The 16,683-nt window shown below is 47.7% G+C and overlaps 9 protein-coding genes across 9 annotated transcripts; 3 read left to right on the top strand and 6 right to left on the bottom strand.

Annotated features, from left to right (window-relative positions):
- Positions 1 to 95: 95 nt before the first annotated feature.
- On the bottom strand, positions 96 to 668 carry N7479_002416 (uncharacterized protein; the record flags this gene model as incomplete). Its single annotated transcript, XM_057250113.1, has 1 exon — positions 96 to 668. The coding sequence occupies one exon, from the start codon at positions 666 to 668 to the stop codon at positions 96 to 98; it is 573 nt and encodes a 190-aa protein (XP_057114545.1).
- A 1,210-nt stretch (positions 669 to 1,878) lies between these two features.
- Positions 1,879 to 2,222, top strand: N7479_002415 (uncharacterized protein; the record flags this gene model as incomplete). Its single annotated transcript, XM_057250112.1, is given in 2 exon segments — positions 1,879 to 2,087; positions 2,099 to 2,222. 2 exon segments carry the CDS (start codon positions 1,879 to 1,881, stop codon positions 2,220 to 2,222), a joined length of 333 nt encoding a protein of 110 aa, XP_057114544.1.
- A 569-nt stretch (positions 2,223 to 2,791) lies between these two features.
- N7479_002414 (uncharacterized protein) lies at positions 2,792 to 3,351 on the bottom strand (the record flags this gene model as incomplete). The annotated part of the gene is made up of 2 exons (XM_057250111.1): positions 2,792 to 3,229; positions 3,340 to 3,351. 2 exons carry the CDS (start codon positions 3,349 to 3,351, stop codon positions 2,792 to 2,794), a joined length of 450 nt encoding a protein of 149 aa, XP_057114543.1.
- Positions 3,352 to 3,733: 382 nt separating this feature from the next.
- On the top strand, positions 3,734 to 4,475 carry N7479_002413 (uncharacterized protein; the record flags this gene model as incomplete). Its single annotated transcript, XM_057250110.1, has 2 exons — positions 3,734 to 3,900; positions 4,091 to 4,475. 2 exons carry the CDS (start codon positions 3,734 to 3,736, stop codon positions 4,473 to 4,475), a joined length of 552 nt encoding a protein of 183 aa, XP_057114542.1.
- Positions 4,476 to 6,228: 1,753 nt separating this feature from the next.
- On the bottom strand, positions 6,229 to 8,123 carry N7479_002412 (uncharacterized protein; the record flags this gene model as incomplete). Its single annotated transcript, XM_057250109.1, has 3 exons — positions 6,229 to 7,259; positions 7,320 to 7,678; positions 7,744 to 8,123. 3 exons carry the CDS (start codon positions 8,121 to 8,123, stop codon positions 6,229 to 6,231), a joined length of 1,770 nt encoding a protein of 589 aa, XP_057114541.1.
- A 1,392-nt stretch (positions 8,124 to 9,515) lies between these two features.
- Positions 9,516 to 10,275, bottom strand: N7479_002411 (ribonuclease H2 subunit C; the record flags this gene model as incomplete). The annotated part of the gene is made up of 4 exons (XM_057250108.1): positions 9,516 to 9,575; positions 9,644 to 9,861; positions 9,953 to 10,027; positions 10,113 to 10,275. 4 exons carry the CDS (start codon positions 10,273 to 10,275, stop codon positions 9,516 to 9,518), a joined length of 516 nt encoding a protein of 171 aa, XP_057114540.1.
- A 474-nt stretch (positions 10,276 to 10,749) lies between these two features.
- rex4 (putative 3'-5' exonuclease) lies at positions 10,750 to 11,708 on the bottom strand (the record flags this gene model as incomplete). Its single annotated transcript, XM_057250107.1, has 2 exons — positions 10,750 to 11,353; positions 11,434 to 11,708. The coding sequence occupies 2 exons, from the start codon at positions 11,706 to 11,708 to the stop codon at positions 10,750 to 10,752; spliced, it is 879 nt and encodes a 292-aa protein (XP_057114539.1).
- Positions 11,709 to 12,052: 344 nt separating this feature from the next.
- Positions 12,053 to 13,483, bottom strand: N7479_002409 (ribosome biogenesis protein NOP53; the record flags this gene model as incomplete). Its single annotated transcript, XM_057250106.1, has 3 exons — positions 12,053 to 12,269; positions 12,324 to 13,274; positions 13,350 to 13,483. The coding sequence occupies 3 exons, from the start codon at positions 13,481 to 13,483 to the stop codon at positions 12,053 to 12,055; spliced, it is 1,302 nt and encodes a 433-aa protein (XP_057114538.1).
- Positions 13,484 to 13,789: 306 nt separating this feature from the next.
- On the top strand, positions 13,790 to 16,342 carry cef1 (putative cell division control protein (Cdc5); the record flags this gene model as incomplete). The annotated part of the gene is made up of 4 exons (XM_057250105.1): positions 13,790 to 13,815; positions 13,869 to 13,902; positions 13,975 to 14,315; positions 14,368 to 16,342. The coding sequence occupies 4 exons, from the start codon at positions 13,790 to 13,792 to the stop codon at positions 16,340 to 16,342; spliced, it is 2,376 nt and encodes a 791-aa protein (XP_057114537.1).
- Positions 16,343 to 16,683: the final 341 nt, after the last annotated feature.

Here is a 16,683-nt window from a genome sequence, read left to right as displayed (position 1 = left end):
TCATTCCCCCCTCTTAAGGTCTGCTTTCAGGCTCTCAAAGCCCTCCCCCCCTCCCGCGTAGACAGACTTCAAACTCAATCTCCCCAGCTCGCCCGTCACAGCTCATGATCCATGGAATCATCATCCTCCATAAAATCGCTTTCATCAAGAGAAGACTCTGTCCCCTGCTTCGCTCCCGCCAAAGGGTTCTTCGCAAGGCAAGCAACTTCCTCGAAAAGATAAGGCATGCAGGCACGAGGGTTGGTATCATCCCCAAGAGATCGACCATTAGGACAGACGCGGCCAATACCCTTGGGGTCGGTCGAAAGACAAATTCCACAGCCATCCGAGTTGCACCACCGCCGGGCGGTGAGCTCTTTGACAAGATGGTCCCTGTCGCAAGCCCGATAGTGGGCGCCGTGGCACATGAACCAGGGCCCATCTCCAGCCCTTCCAATCACGTCGTTCAGGACAAACTTGTCATCGGCCTTGACAGTGCCACCCAGGGAACAATCCTTCGAATCGTGGCAAACACGGAATTGCCAGATCGGATCCGCGAGGTCGTCACGGTAATCATGTTTTCTAGGATCCTTCGCCAGAGGAGTACCGGACTTGCCTTTCGGGGTGCTTACCACTGCACCACCGCTACCGGCTTGCAGTACAGGTCCGCTCGAAGTTAGTTTCACCATTTTATATTCTTTGGTTCTTAAGTCTTGGCCAGACCCATCTCGACGTACATATGGCATAGCCCATTTATGGCTGTCAAATAGGAAGACGGTAACAAGTATGCACTAGCTAGGTCAGACTTAGCGTCGATAAAAACAGTGACTGGAAAGCAATCAACGAGAATAAAATAGTGAAACTGATTTCGAGCGCGTCTGTATCTGGGACGGCAACCTCAAAGTCTTCAGTATGGCGTTCTGGTGCCGAACAAATGCTCGAAGTTGTATTGGAATTTGAGAGTGTGTTATGGAGACTCGAAAGTTGCTTGCGTGTGTGTGCTGCTTTGGTTTGGCAGAATAGTTGCGGTTCTGACGACTGAATGTGGCCTGCAAGCAGTGATTTGGAGGTTCTGTATTGCTGATGATGAGACTGGAGGCAATACTATTGGCTGGGAATCTGAGGTTGGTGCAAAAAGAGCATTCTCTGCATCTCCGCTTTGATACCTGCGAGCAAGAATATGGTCCACAAGGGCATGAAGCATGACCGTTTTAAGAACCTGGTCAATATAATTGAAGAAGATCCAATTACAAGCCTGCGTGGCACATGCACATGCATCGTTTAAGAAGAGTGTGATGGCGGGGTGACCGTGCGGTAAAGTAACTGCCGTTGAGATATCACCGCATTAGATGGCAGACATCTCTGACGTAGATCTAGTAGAAGTAAGTATTGGACACGACTGAAGAAGGTGCTGGTACTTTCGTTGATTTAACCGTGATCCAGACCAAAACTTAATACAACTTGGTTAAGGCGACCGAGGCTTGACCACCTGTTGGCGGTGGCGATCGTTTGTGGATAGGAATCTGCCGGCTGGTCAAAGAACCGAATATGCCGCAGCAAACGTCGCTGTTAATAAACTTGTTCCCATGGTACTGGGACAAAGCTTTGAGGAGCGTGGTAGGTTAAAGCTTAAAGAAATCAAGGTCTACCTCAAGATATTGAGAATGGCCGTGTTAACCGGCCGAGAGACACCCGCAGCATACCGCGCAAATGTGACGCCCATAGCAACGATATAGCCACGGTGTTTGCTCTTCAGCTTGCTGCACTACGGCCAGAACATCTGCTTGAATCTGATATGTAACAGACAGGGGGCGGCGAAACATACAACATAAAAGCCTAGTCTCTTATGGACCGACATCTCCATCTTTCATATTATTTCACCCAGTCCAGCCCTTCCATATGCAGTTCATTCGTCTTAGCTTTGCGCTTTTCATTCTGTTGTTAGCATGGGCAGATGCCGACAATTGTTGGTACGATTTTAGCTCCGATTCTCGAGCTTTGACATATTCGTGCCAGAACTTTGACGATGGTGGTGTTTTTTATACATCTTCTCTGAAGCAGAGTGATTGTCTTCGAAATGAAGATGGCGAGCTTTTGTTCCAGAATGGGTAGGTTCCAGATCTTTCTTCTTCTGTCACCCTATGTCGAATGACCAAGCCATTGACGTCGAATATGAAGCGGAGGAGCTGCCTGCACAGACTGCTTCGAGCAAGCTGGTGCAAGTGAAGATATTGATGGAATGATCTATACAGGGAGCTGGAGGCCCTTGAACTATATCAAATGCTCGTGCCCCACTGAATCCGGTGAGACTAAGGCAGCATCAATTGAAAGGGGTATGTGGAAACATGAAATATTTGTATTTTACTAAGCACCAAGTAGGTTCTGTTTTGACCACCGTGTCTTCCTACAGCCTGGCTTGTGGCGCCACCACAGCAATTGTTTCTACATCGGTCCCAGCACCCGCTACATCTTCGGCGGCTCCTACATCCGCGATACGTGTCTAGCTATTTCAACATAGCATGATCCAACATATTGAGGGAAAGGCTGAATGACAGGATGGGACTGCCAAGGGGTTAAGGGCTGGTTCAGCATTAAGGCTTCCTGGGAGATTCTTAGTGGGCGTCGATCTAAAGTGACACTTACTCTTGGCGAACATCTAGGCTATCAATCTCTCAGTCAGCATTTTTTCGAAATGGCATCCACCCAAAGATATAATATTGAGACATATTCGGACAGAATAGTGACGGAAATCAGTGACCAATACTGTATGGGTTCCAGAACGGTGATATCAAACTCTCTAACTAACTAAAAACTATGAAACTGGCAATTTTGTAGGACATGCTGACAAAGAGTAGTATGCACGATTTTGTGAGGTGTCTGATAATGATGTCGTAAGATATTGTGGGTATATACCCAGAAATCCACATGCGAATCCACCATATTTCTGACAAATAGTAAAAGCCATCATGATCGAACCCTCGGAGGGATCGTCAGAAGATTGGTCCTTGACTGACCCCTGTTCATGCTCGGCCACACCGTCGGCCTCCATGGCCCAGTCATTTTGGTCCTTATCACTGCCTTCATCCATCGGGGCTCCCTCCCCCTCGTCATCTGATTGACCATCCGCTTCATGACTTTGATAGTCCCCGTCTGGGGAGCTTGACAGGTGTGCGCAAGCAAGACGCACATCATTCAACAACGAAGAATGCTTGTTTGGCTTCTTCTTATGATACTCTTCGTAATGACCCAGCTGGTCCGCAAAAATGTGAGTAAACGAATCCGGTCACTAGAACTTCTTGTACACACACAATTCATTAACGCCCGGCGGCTGAACCGAAAGGGCAACTATCACTAATCTACCAGTACATGCATGTTTGGGTATAAGCCGTGTCTCCTTGGAGCCCATACAGTATTTCCTTCCGTATTTGCCATTTCAATTTCCAATCTCTTTCCTCTAGTGTACTGTAACTAGCTGCAAAGATATCAACTATGATAAAATTGGATGGAAAAGAAACAACGGAGTCTCGATATTTAGAGTAAAAGACAAGAAGATTGTGGAAGCTCATTCTAGTCCCTTGGCTGAGCCTTTTGACCAACGGCCCTTCAGCGTGTTTTCAGCGCTTTAATGAACCAGTGTTAATTTGCAGATTCAGTTCGAGGTGGGGAAGGTATTTCAAAGCAAATGACTTACGATCAATAAGATAAGAAGGAACGAATAGCGGCGTTGACACAGCGGTTGGTTACTTCACTCGGAATGACATCCTCGCAAGGAGGGTTACAGTTGCTGCTCGTGCTCAATGTGATGTTGTTGCCACTGTCTGTAGAGACCTTGACCGATTCCGTGCCGGCTCCCAGAGTCTGGCACCCGGCTTCGAAGCCTCCAACCTCTTTTCCCGCCCCTGAACAATCGGTTGTGGTGTAGTAAGTAACTGACCACAGAGCATATGCTGAAGTGGCTAATCCAAGTACAAAAGGGGTTTCGAGACGCATGGTTTCGATGTTTGGGTGAAATATATGATATGAATAGACCAAATTGAGAGTCAGAATACGGTAGAAAGTCCCTTATTATATCTCCTTCTAAGGCAGAGTTGCACCTTTACAGGCGATACAGTGGGGTCGACAGTGCTAAGAAGCAGCTGAGCTCTCTCTTCCAGTTCACCACTCTCTTCCAGTTCACCACTCTCTTCCAGTTCACCACTCTCTCCCAATTCACCACTCTCTCCCAATTCACCACTCTCTCCCAATTCACCACTCTCTCCCAATTCACCACTCTCTTCCAGTTCACCACTCTCTTCCAGTTCACCACTCTCTCCCAATTCACCACTCTCTCCCAATTCACCACTCTCTCCCAATTCACCACTCTCTCCCAATTCACCACTCTCTCCCAATTCACCACTCTCTCCCAGTTCACCACTCTCTCCCAGTTCACCACTCTCTCTCAACCACTCTCTCCGAACGTAGCTCCTGTGTTTTGGTCCACGGCTCGGTGGGAGTAGCGAACGTACGTACATACCACCGGAGTCTAGATCTTTCAAGCCCTAGAGTGCTTGCATCTTTCACCACACTCGAGCTTCGGGGAACGCCGTCAGATCCACGTCGTCGGTTCAACGCGGTTAACTCCATCGGTCCCAACGCACTCCATCGGTCCCAACGCACTCTAGGCTCAAGTGAACGTTCATGTGCGCGTTCGTGGACAGTTTAGTGATTATAAACATCCTCATTAAAGGAAATTCCTGAGCTCAGTTATTCTCGGGGATGTTGAACATCCATGTTTATGCACCCCCTGTTTATGCACCCCCTGTTTATGCACCCCCTGTTTATGCACCCCCTGTTTATGCACCCCCTGTTTATGCACCCCGTTATACATTCCTTCCTTCCACGAGTGTTTGACACTAAGTGAATTGGTGGTGGAATTTTTACGAAGCCCAGGAGCCATGGTATATTCTGGCACTGTACGAGGCACTTTTCGTAGAGAGCTGTGTGTCATCGAGATTTTGTGTATATTCTAAAATCATGTGGAAGCTTGGGTCAATTCCTGACGATGAGGCTGTGTGTTAGGACAGTCCCCTGAGGGTGTCCTGGTACGATATGGATACGAGTGAAGAATGTGAAATGTGCCTGATATGGGTATGATGATATTCAAATTAATCGCTGGTCCTGCTAAAGGATTCAGCTCCTCCCTTTCTAGAGGATTCCTCTGTGCGTATACAAGCAGATAAGCGAGGTGATGTATCAACAAGCGGTTGCGGTGGTGCGTAGACACCTCCCCCGCATTCCCTATACCTCATTGTATGGTTGGCGTAACACTGTGCAAGGGTTTATAGAGCTGATCAAATTTAACTAACTGCGTTGGTTGGGTGGCACGGTGTGTTAATAAATGAGATGGTATGGATACCGACTCTTCTCGGTGTACTGGCCATGACTAACTCGCATCTTTTGTCACAAGCCCTGTTGGCCTCAAGGAATGACTATTGCGTTCTTGACTGCATTTTTTCCCGTTTAAACCTTCCATCATCACTTTACTTTACACAATGGTTTTTTTTTTCATCAAGCAAGGCGTATATATTAGATTTTCGTTGATATCAAAAGCAGGTGATCTTTCAAATCGGTCTATTGTGTTTTGAGATCAGCTAGTCAAAAGTCGTTTGTTCTGCGGGTTTCTCAGAGAATTGGTATTGTGCCAACAAACCAATTCTAGGCTACACAAAGCCTTTGAAGCGACGTATGATACGGTATTGAACTCAATGTGTACATTACCTTACTTCTGTGGTTATTTTCTTTGCTCTTACATAATCGTGGCTGTGGCGGTGCAAAGTTGTATTCGATCTGTAAAAAGTATCGTAAGTTATATTCGGTTTACTGTATTAGAGTTTCCACAAAGAACCAAGCGCAATTGCATACAGTGTCATTTTTACTTTTAAGTGTTGCTTAAAGACCTTTAAGTGGAGGAATCTTGGACATACTGTAGACCCCTAGTCCATGTCATGATTTTTCTGATCGAAGGGTTTGGGCTTGTGGGAGAGGGAGACGGTCTACTAGAGAGCAAGAAAAGGACAACCTAGAATGTCTTTACTACGCGGGCGTTTCGATTGGGTAGAATCCGACAAAAGGTGCTAAACCCCATGAATTATACTGCCACTTGATCATCTTCTTCGCCCTGATCTATAGAGAGATTACCGGATGTACATTGTGAAATGAACAGAAAATTATATGAAGCAATTATACTATGAGGCCAGATCCCAAGAAAACCTAGAAACCCGCCTGAATGCGTTGGGCCTCTGTAAAGTAACGAACATGGTGAACATCTTCCGCATGGCGTTTGAGCGCTTTGTGTCCACTCAACACAAGCTGGCAATATTCGTCAGGACAGGGTATGGGCTCAGTTGGCTTGTATTTCCGAAGGTGTTTTTCAAAATGTTCTCGGGCCTTGCGGGGCGAGGCAAAATAGCACTGGTACTGCGGTTCAAAAACGCAGAAGAGGCAATGTCGATTGGTGATCGAAATGGGACAATCTCGAGGTTCCGGCGATGAAGAGGGCTCTGTTTCCACTTGAGGTGGCTCTTTTGGTGGCGAAATTCGGTCGATGCTGATGACACACTTGGTCTTTTTGTCAGGGTTGATCCTTTCGGATGGGACTTTCACAACACGGCCAAGCCCAATCAATGCATTGACCATGGTGACTCGCTTTGCCATATCACTTTCCCCCGAAAGATTTTGCATCGAGGTTTGCATCAGTTCCGCTACCTGGCGACGTTCGTTCAAGCGATGAACAATCTTCTCGGGTTCATAAGCCTGCTTTTCAATATCCAATAGCGACGGATCGAGCTGTCTGTTGATCTCAAGTGTATCAATTGTGGCAAAGAATTCATCACGCGCTCCGTCAAACGTATCCTTCTTCAATCTCGCTTTGGCACATCGCAATGCTGCTTCCGTCTTGGCTTTGAGCTCTCCAATTTTCGTGCCAGCCGCGTTCTTCATCGATCCATACAACTCTTTGGCTTCTCTGGCAAGGGAATCGCGCATTTCCTGAAGGCTAACTATCTCGGGGTGAGTCGATAGTGATTCTCGCGTGGTGGCCGGTAAATCTTCGTAATGAGACGGAGCTCGAGGGTCGATATAGCGGCTTTGGTGGCTAAGAATGTTCAATAACGCATCCTCCGATGGTATTCCAAGGAATGCAGCTTGAACATGGCACTGGACACGTTGGTTCATATATGCCTGAAAGGTACTAGCGTAGATATGGCCCATCACCTGCTGGAGTAAAGGAAGAGGTGCAGTTTCTGAGCATAGTTCACATGTCAGCTTGAGAGCTTTTTTATTCACAGAGTGCCGAAACTTACTTTCAACAGCCTCACCGGTGCCACGCCGGAGATCGTAAGGTTTCATAGCACGAGGCATGCCCACTGCGAGACTCAACCTCTCAAGATAATATAGATACGTGTGGTATTTAAGAGGTTTTATCTCGTGGGTGCTGATACCACAATGGGTCGAAATTGGCTGACGACAGATAGGCACATTGTGTTTTTCTTTCACAAACCTCAGATGCAAGGAATGGCGCGGCGATTCTACCCGAGAGGCATAAATGTCCTCCATTGAGCGGATGTTGCTCTCGAATGCTTCATCAAGGAAGGCCATAGCGACCACAAGCGCGACAATGTCGAAGAAAGGTTGCTTCACTTCAGACATCAAGTAGATTTTGCTTGATATCACATAAACAATTAGCCATGTATATGCAACCCAGGGTCTCTAATGGACGACACTCACCTTTTCTTCTTTCTATTATGGCCCTTGGTGTGTCTAAGATCAACTTCCATCACAAGATGATCACGGATGCTACCAGGATTTGGTAGAAGGAGCAAACTTATGTGGCCGTAGCAAAGGGTTTTTAAATCCTCGTCTCCGAGATCCCATTCCTCCGTTGCGTCATCTTCCCCAACGTCAACATCATTAACATTTCCAAAAAAGTGTTGGACGTTGGTCCGCTCGTTCTTTTCAATATAGACCAATGCTCCCGGCCGGCTTGCAGTATAGGCCGAAGTAAGCAGTAGGAATGCGAGCTGGATAATTTGCCGACCATCTGGATAAGGAGTAGTATCCTTCGTCCAGTGATGATGAAGCACAATGTACAAATCATCGACGTTCATGACTGGCTTTTCTCCAACAGACCTATCCAAGTTGAAAAGTTCAACCAGGTCTTTGTTCATGTACTATCACCCCTCTGTTAGAGATCAAAGAGAGTAGAGAGCAATAAAAACCCACATCATTTATGTCCTGGCAGCTTTTTGCGTGGAGGCTACGCCCCACCGCTTGACGATAGAGCTGACACCATAACCGCCAGTTCTCGTGCAGGCTGCTGAACTTTTTTATTTTGGAGTTGTGCAGCAACCATTCAAGAAATATCATCACGTCCTCTTTCCTTGCTGCGTGGAGAGACTTCAAGTACTCCTTTTTCCCTAGAAAGTCACAATGCCTAGGCTTTAATCAGCGTGATACTCATGGATATTGTATTGAAACGGGTGCCTACTTGATCCATCTTCTCTTGATGTATTCAATGTTGTTCTTCGTGGATATAGCATGTCGCTTTTGGATAATGCTCTTCTCCAGTTGTCGGCGACGCTGAAGATAATAGTCGGGACTAGGTACTACCTTTGCCTTAGTGCGGGAAGCGTAGGAGCCTGAAACAGTCATGGCTTCAGGTAGCAATAAGTCTAGCAGATACTAGAGAATAGTGGCACGCTTCAGGAAATTGAATGGGAAGGAAGCTGGTTGGTATGGCGATAATGACAGTTGCCCAGAAGAAAGGTTGGAGAGGTATAATGCAGAAAAGACTGTTGCTGGTGAGTTGGACTGTAGAAAGGCTACGAGTTGATGGGGAGGGGGGCGACCATTTAAATGTTGGGAACCGGTCTTGATGGCTCCGCAAGACAGACGATTTATCATCTTTGTCTGGAGCGGCTACAAACGGACTGAAGGATACTGGGCATCACGTCATGACTGATCAATTGCCCTGAGCATACTGAGCGAAGGGTGAGCAGATCACTGAGCAGCCCTGAGCATACTGAGTGAAGGGTGAGCAGATCACCGAGCAGCCCTGAGTGCTCAGTGATCAAAAGTACATTATGCGCACGTGATGTTATGATGACTAAGATTTTGGTAAAAAGGGAGCTTAAACCGGCGTCCAATGTAGCCATTTACGGCAGCCGATTTACCGTCAATTAGCGTTGTGGTGTAATGTAATAATTCTTTTTATTGTTAATTGTTAGACATGATCTATATGATACTGTATAGTTGCTTTGTTGTTCTAACACACTGAGCGCTAAGTGTATCTATTGAACGCATTGAACCGAAAACAGTTGCTCTCAAGCGTTCTTCAACATATGTAGTTCTTATTGATGAAGATTATAAAGAGAGCTCGATATTTAGCTTCAAGCAAAATTAAGCGTGTATCACAAATTATGCTATCAGATACATTGATATACAACTTATAATCCAAAAAAACTCTACCACCAACTCCATTCTAAACCAACAAGCCGTCCTCAAACAACAGCAGTAGACTCCTTGTTTCCATTTGTCGCTGATATTGGGGCTGTATGCATCTAATAGACCATCAGAAAAAGAACCAAATCTAGATAAACCATGCTTTTGGGGGGGAAACAAAACATACCGCGTCCGCAAACTGCAGCCACTCCTCCACTCCCTTGACGAAAGTATCATCCGCCGCAGGAAGAGCCTCATGCCCCCATACTACAAATTCCTCGAAGATTCCCTGCGTCTCCAAAATCTTCACTGGTTCCTCGGGCTCAGCCTCTGCATCCTCAGCGCTGTCACCGTCTGTTCTTTGAGCTGCAGGTAACACACGGTCTGTAGGTGTTGCAACTACACCTATATAGTTTCAATGGTATATAGTCAGCCAATTATGATTAAAATAACATTTTTTTACTTTGGGAAAGCTCATTTGGACGTTCTCCCGTACCTTGATAACCATCAGGGAGGGCGACGCGCCGACCTCGAAGTTTGCGTCCGCGGAAATGCGCTGTTTGTGTATCGTCTGGAATAAAAGAGATGACATTAGTCTTTGTTTGTACACTAGTGCAGCTAGGTTTTCTCCAACTGGAGCTATCCTTTTTGCATACCCTTTTCGTGTTTCACTGTCCAATACCGGTTCAACGAATCAATTGGTCCATCGTGGTGAATCCGGCATGGAATGATATTTGGTACACATTGCGGAGGCGAGTCATTCTTTTTGGATTGTGAGCCCGCTTTTGAGCAGGGCTGGATGGTGTACATGTCGGGCATTATGTGAGTTGTTCTTGGTAGACAGATATTTTGCTCTGATAACAAGGCAGTAACGGTATAATCCAGGATAGGATATTTGGGATCAATTAGGCGCTGATTTGTTCTTATGTCGTTGTAGCGTGTAATCGAAGAGGTATCGCCTGGGTTCTGCGGTCTGGGTGGTTGCGCTGGTTCTTGCAAAAGATTGGAGGTGAGGCGCGACGCGTTTTCCTGTTCTCCGCGTTAAGTGGAAATCCGAGTCGGGATCGACGAGGACTACAGAAAATATTTATTCAGCTATCTCTCTTAGCATATTTTAGCTGTTTCGATTATCTGAAGTCTAAAGGTTTTTTTAAAATTTTTAAAATTTTTTCAAAATACCACCAGCTTTTAATGCTGGAAATGCAAAACAATTCAATTGGCAATGATCGGGGTATACATGTACAGAGTATCTAAGCATGTCTCTTCGAAAGCTGTATCGAATATTTAATAACATCAGCGCTTGCGTGTGGTCTTCTTCTTCTTCTTCTTTTTCTGGCCCTCGCCCTTCTCCCGGTTGTCGGCAATCATCCGAGCGGGCCATTTCTTCAAATGCTCGCGTTCAAATGCATCCTTCTCGCGACGATACAAAGCCATCGTGGCCCGAGCATCTTCCACACTAGAATGCGCTCCGTCCTGGATCTTGATTCCCAAAAATTCCTCGGCCAAAACCTTCAAACGTGGTGATCCGCCGCCTGCGACCCTCCGGTATGGCGCGTGCTTGCTAGTGTCTCGGATGTCACGCTTAGGGTGGCTAAGGAGGAGAGCGTCCAAATCATTGCTGACGGCATGACCAACGAGAATGCGGTCCTTCATAATATCTGCAATTTCTTTTTGGACTTGCTCGAGGGATCTGGCCTCCACCATGTGCTTCGGGGCAATTCCGCTGACATGCGTGCGCCAGTCTGTGACCATCTCCTTCGGACGCACGTACGAATCGTATATTTGGTCGCCGTTGAAATTCACGACACTGACACGGGCAAGCGCAGAGTCATTATCGGGGTTCGGTCCGACGCCCACCATTTCACAATCCATTGCGACATATTTTCCTAGTTCGGCACTGGAGGCTGATAGTTAGTAGCTGATATTGCAAAAAGAATCCAAATAGTATGGCTATACAATTTGTGATTTGGCACTTACGTTGATGAACGGCCTTCATTCTCCTTGTGACGCGAACTCGTCTCAATCTTTGGTGCATCGGCTGAATCACCATTCTCTTTTTTATCAGACATTCTTTTGCGCTTGAAGGTTGGTTTGGCGTCTTGGTTATATGGCTTTTGCTTCTCGGTCAACTTGCGTTTCTTCACGATGCCATCTCCAGAGTCGTGGTCGGAGGTCTTGCGCTTGACAGTAGGATCTTTCTTCAATGTCGCCTGCAGCTTCTTCCAATTACTGGAAAGCGCTGTCTTGTCCATTCTGAGTCTGTTGGTGAGAGAGAAGATGGGAGAGATAAAAAAGGACGATAAGGTAAATTTTCGGGATCCACTTTTATTTTGGGGTTGATAGTTGACCAGGTAGCGACTTGGATATCTCCAGGGCTGGACTACGGAGAACGTACATACTTTTGTATATTGTCGTTATATGCAATAATTTAGTGCATTTCGATTGATTGCTTAGTGTTTAATTTGATTTACTCAGGACTTGATTTACTTTGTGCTTGAAAAATATTGATGAAACCTGATCCTAACTCATCCAACCTAGGATCACATTATATGTCCAGATAACAAAATGCACGCGCTTTTAGAGGGAATATGCAAAATCATTCGTACCCAGTCTTGAAATCCTTCGCAGTCCACTTCTCTGTGATCTGTCTTCTGGCCTTGCGTGCCTGGGTGATTGGTGTGCGGGACTCGAGCTTACCCTGAACGATCAATGTTCGGAATCGGTCATCCAAGAGATTGCCTTCCGGCTTCAAGAGTCGGAGAGAATCCTGCAGCTCTTCAGGAAGCACCAGCTCCAACGGCTGCGCGGGCACACTAAAATAACTTGTTAGTCGCAATATAGGCATAAGAAAATGAACAAAAACTTACGGTTTCTTGCCACCGAAGGGCTTCTTGCGGAGCGCAATCTCAACATCATCATTATCATCAGACTCATCTGCATCCGATTGATTCTCGCGCTCGAGCTCTCGTTGCTTGAGTTGCTCGGCAATCTTGAGAATATGCTCGGCCTGTGCATCTCTCTTTACTCTCTCAGCCTCCCACTTCGCTTTCCCCTCTGCTGCCTTGCGTCGGATGACCTTGTTGCGCTGCGTCTTGGATTTCCGCTCGGGGCGCTTCTTGTTCAGCCACTCGGACTTTTCGTATTCGCTTTCGAAGCCCTCCCAGGCACTCTCGTCGTCCGACTTCACCTCGCCGTCGTCGTTCTTGGCCTCCTCAATCAGACGCTGCTTCTCAGCTTCCTTGGCTTCTTCCTCCAACCGCAGCTTCTCTGCTTCAACCGCCTTGGCACCATGTGTTTCCAATAGTTTGTCCCACTCTTCGAACACAGGGTTGTAACTAGTTCCAGCATGCGGCATCTTGACAGAAGGGACGGGCTTTCCATTGGCAGCAAGCGAGATGGGGGCGTGTTTTAATGTGATCGGCTCAACCTTAGGCTTGGGCTTCTGCAGGAAATCAAAGCGAGGGTCGTCATACGTGAGCGTGGGTTCAGTATCTTCCGCCCACGGATCGTAGAAGTCATTTTCGGTCTTCTTGCCCATAGGATTTCCCTCCTTCGCCACTTGCTTCAGGCGGAGATATTCCTTCTTGCTAACCCAGTCGCTCTTGGGCTTCTTCGTCTTTGGCTCAATGACTCCGTCGGTGACATTCGGGTTTACACGCTTCCGGCCGTCCAATGCGGGGATCATTGACCGCTGAGCAAGGATCTCATCTGACTTGAGGGGCTTCTTTTGCTTTTTGGCGATAGACTTGCGCACGTCTTCGTTGCCAACAGTATCGAGAACGAAAAGCTGATCGGAAGGCTTTTCGGAGATAAGACCACTAGCAGAGAGGAACAGTTAGAATTTCAATTCGCAAGTAAAGAACCCAAAAAAACAGAGTGTAAAATAGACATACCCTGTGATCTCGGCGTCCTTCAGATCGCGCAAACCATCCTGCACCGTGGTGATATCGATATTCTTGCGCCAAGCCTTCTTGCCCTTACGGGAAGTTTGCTTGAATTGCTTCGGGGCATCTACTGAAGTCGACATTGTAAAAAACAACAGAGACAGACAGTCAATGATGATAGTATGAAAATATTGGCTTATCTTTTTTTCCGGCCAAAAAATTTCTGGATCTGCTTATCTCAGCACGCGCGGGGGCGGTGATCGCGGTTATCACGTTTAGCGCGCTTGGTTACGAACTCGCTTTTCTTCCGCTTCAAGCTGTCATCACTTACGGCGCGTGAACTCCCTAAACGTCAGTGGGTTGTAATATTCCATCTTTCTGGTGGAACCCTTGATCTTTCACTATCGCTTTTCGAAATTTTGACACTGCGCTGAGCGCGATCGCACGCCATGCCTGTCGTCAAAGGAGGTGTCTGGTAAGTGCCACCATTGGAACCCGCCCACGTTTTCGTTGCTAACATACTCTCAGGACGAATATTGAGGATGAAGTGCTTCGGGCAGCTGTACGTTGTTCCTGACTCACTAGGAACTTTCCTAGCCAATGTTTGATGGGGCAAAAACTGACTCAATCGTAGGTATCCAAATATGGTCTCAACCAGTGGGCTCGAGTCTCCTCCCTACTCGCACGCAAAACCCCAAAGCAATGCAAGGCGCGCTGGATTGAATGGTTGGACCCGGGCATTCGCAAGACCGAGTGGTCGCGCGAAGAGGACGAGAAACTGCTCCACCTTGCGAAGCTGATGCCCACACAATGGCGCACAATTGCTCCCATCGTCGGGCGCACCGCCACACAATGTCTTGAACGCTACCAGAAGCTTTTGGATGAAGCAGAATCTCGCGAAAATGATGAGCTCGGCCTGGGAGGACCTGGCGAGGAGAGCGCCGCCCCCAGTGCGGACGATGTTCGTCGACTACGGTACGTGAATTTTACTAAAGGTCATGATATTCCTGAGACTGATACTTTTTAGACCTGGTGAACTCGATCCTGATCCTGAGTCTAAGCCTGCCCGTCCCGACACAATTGATCTGGATGAAGATGAAAAGGAAATGCTGAGCGAAGCGCGTGCTCGTCTCGCCAATACACAGGGTAAAAAGGCCAAGCGAAAGGCCCGAGAGCGTCAATTAGAAGAGTCGCGTCGACTGGCCGTTCTCCAGAAGCGTCGCGAACTCAAGCATGCCGGTATCAACGTCAAGGTCGTCACGCGGAAGCCCGGTCAGATGGATTACAATGCAGACATTCCATTCGAAAAGCCAGCTGCTCCTGGATTCTATGATACAATTGAAGAGAAAGATCTGAATGAACGTCAGCGGGAGGCATTTGATCCCCGGAAGCAGCAACTCGCAAACAAGAGAAAGGGTGATCAAGACGATGATGCAGAGCGCAAGAAGCGCAAGAACGACAAAGGCGGCACCACGGCAGCATCTGCTGCAGCTGCACGAGCAGGTCAAATGCAGAAGATTCGCGAGGCTGAACAGAGCCATAAGCGACGGGGTTTGAACTTGCCGGCACCACAGGTCAGCGAAAGCGAAATGGAAGATATTATCAAGATGGGTATGGCTGGGGAGAAAGCTAGTCGAATGAATGTGGATGAGGCAGGCACTCGGGAACTCCTTGGAAATTACTCGGCTATTGTTGGGGGAACACCTATAAGAACCCCGCGAGCTGCCCCGGAGGATGATCACATCGCCAACGAAATCAGGAACATTCGAGCTTTGACCGAAACCCAGTCTTCCCTCCTGGGAGGGGAGAACACACCTCTCCACGAGGGCAGCTCATCAACTGGATTTGAAGGGATTGCTCCTCGGAGACAGGCGATTGTCACTCCCAACCCTATGGCTACGCCATTCCGCCAGGCGAATGGCATGGGTGCAACACCTATGCCTGGTGGTATTGGGGCCGGTGCTACACCTTTGCGCACCCCGCGAGACCATTTATCTCTGAACCGGGAGGGAGAGGGTGGCCAGCTCATTGGCAGCACACCCCGAGACATTAAAATGCACGAGAACCTCACTCGTCAACAGATCCGCAACAAGCTGGCCTCACTTCCCAAGCCTAAGGAATCCGAGTGGGACTTGGAAGATATTCCATCTGAGTCCGCTGAGCCCACCATATCTGTGGAGATCAGCGAAGAGGATGCGGCCGAGCGTGATCGCCGTAACAACGAGGCACGGGAGAAGGCCGCCAAGGCTGAATTCAAACGTCAATCACAAGTTTACCAGCGGGGCCTGCCCCGCCCCGCTGTCCTGGATCTAAACAACTTGTTGCAGCGGGCCTCCCAGGCCACCGACTCTATCGAAGGCCTGATTGCCAACGAAGCCGCCATCCTGATTGCACACGACTCTCGCAAATTCCCCGTTCCCGACGCGCAGGTGAAGGGCCAAGCACCAAATTTAACTCCATTGGACGATCGGTTCTTGGATGCAGCACGAGCTTCTATTGCAGCTGAGATTGCTTCCGCTGAAACACAGAAGCCAGAATGGCAAGAGAAATTTGACGACAGTTGGTCGTCAGTTCATGCCAAGTCGCTGCCCGGTCTTGAGAATTACGAGGATGACGAGCAGGACCCCTTCCAAGAAGAAAAGCGCATGGTTGCGGCCTTTGAGACTGTTCAAACATCCCTCTTTGCTACTGCTGAGCGCGGGAACAAGCTTGAGAAGAAGCTGTCTTTGCACTATGGTGGATACCAGAACCGTGCTAAGACGCTGCGGTCGAAGATTGTAGAGGCTGATGCTGCTTTCCAAACCGCTACAAATGAGCTAGACGCTTTCCGTACACTCCAGATCTCCGAGGAGTCGGCTATGCCCCGGCGACTTGAGAGACTCCGCGAAGCAGTGTCATTTGTTTTGCGGCGTGAGCGAGAGGCTCAGGATTTGTACAAGAAGAGAAAAGATGAGCTTGATGAACTCCTTGCTGGGACGGGTACGGTCAATGGATGGCAATAGGCAGTTTGCTTTTTTTTTGTTCTGCGTCACGACCACAATATCTTGCTCTTCTGTACAACTACTACCTCAGTCTAATTTGACGAACCGTACGCGGTCATTCGATGGAAGACATCCCTAAGCTATTCAAATTGTGATGTGCCATGGACAGTATAATAAAGATTTGATATTAATTTAGCTGCTTGCTCAATTGATATGATAAGTCTTCTGACTTGGTAACGGTGCCTCTTCTCCAGGCCTGCTGTCATAAATCCATGTATGTCATCCTTCTTAGATCCTTCTGGAAGATGTCAAGCTATGTCAAGCTATGCATGAAATATAAAGTTAATATCCATTGGTAAAGA

This window comes from Penicillium vulpinum, assembly GCF_028829585.1.
Source record: "Penicillium vulpinum strain IBT 29486 chromosome Unknown utg000001l_segment0_segment0, whole genome shotgun sequence".
NCBI classification, from domain to species: Eukaryota; Fungi; Ascomycota; class Eurotiomycetes; order Eurotiales; family Aspergillaceae; genus Penicillium; species Penicillium vulpinum.
Note: the sequence above shows the minus strand (reverse complement) of the source record. Positions and strands in the feature narration are given on the sequence as shown.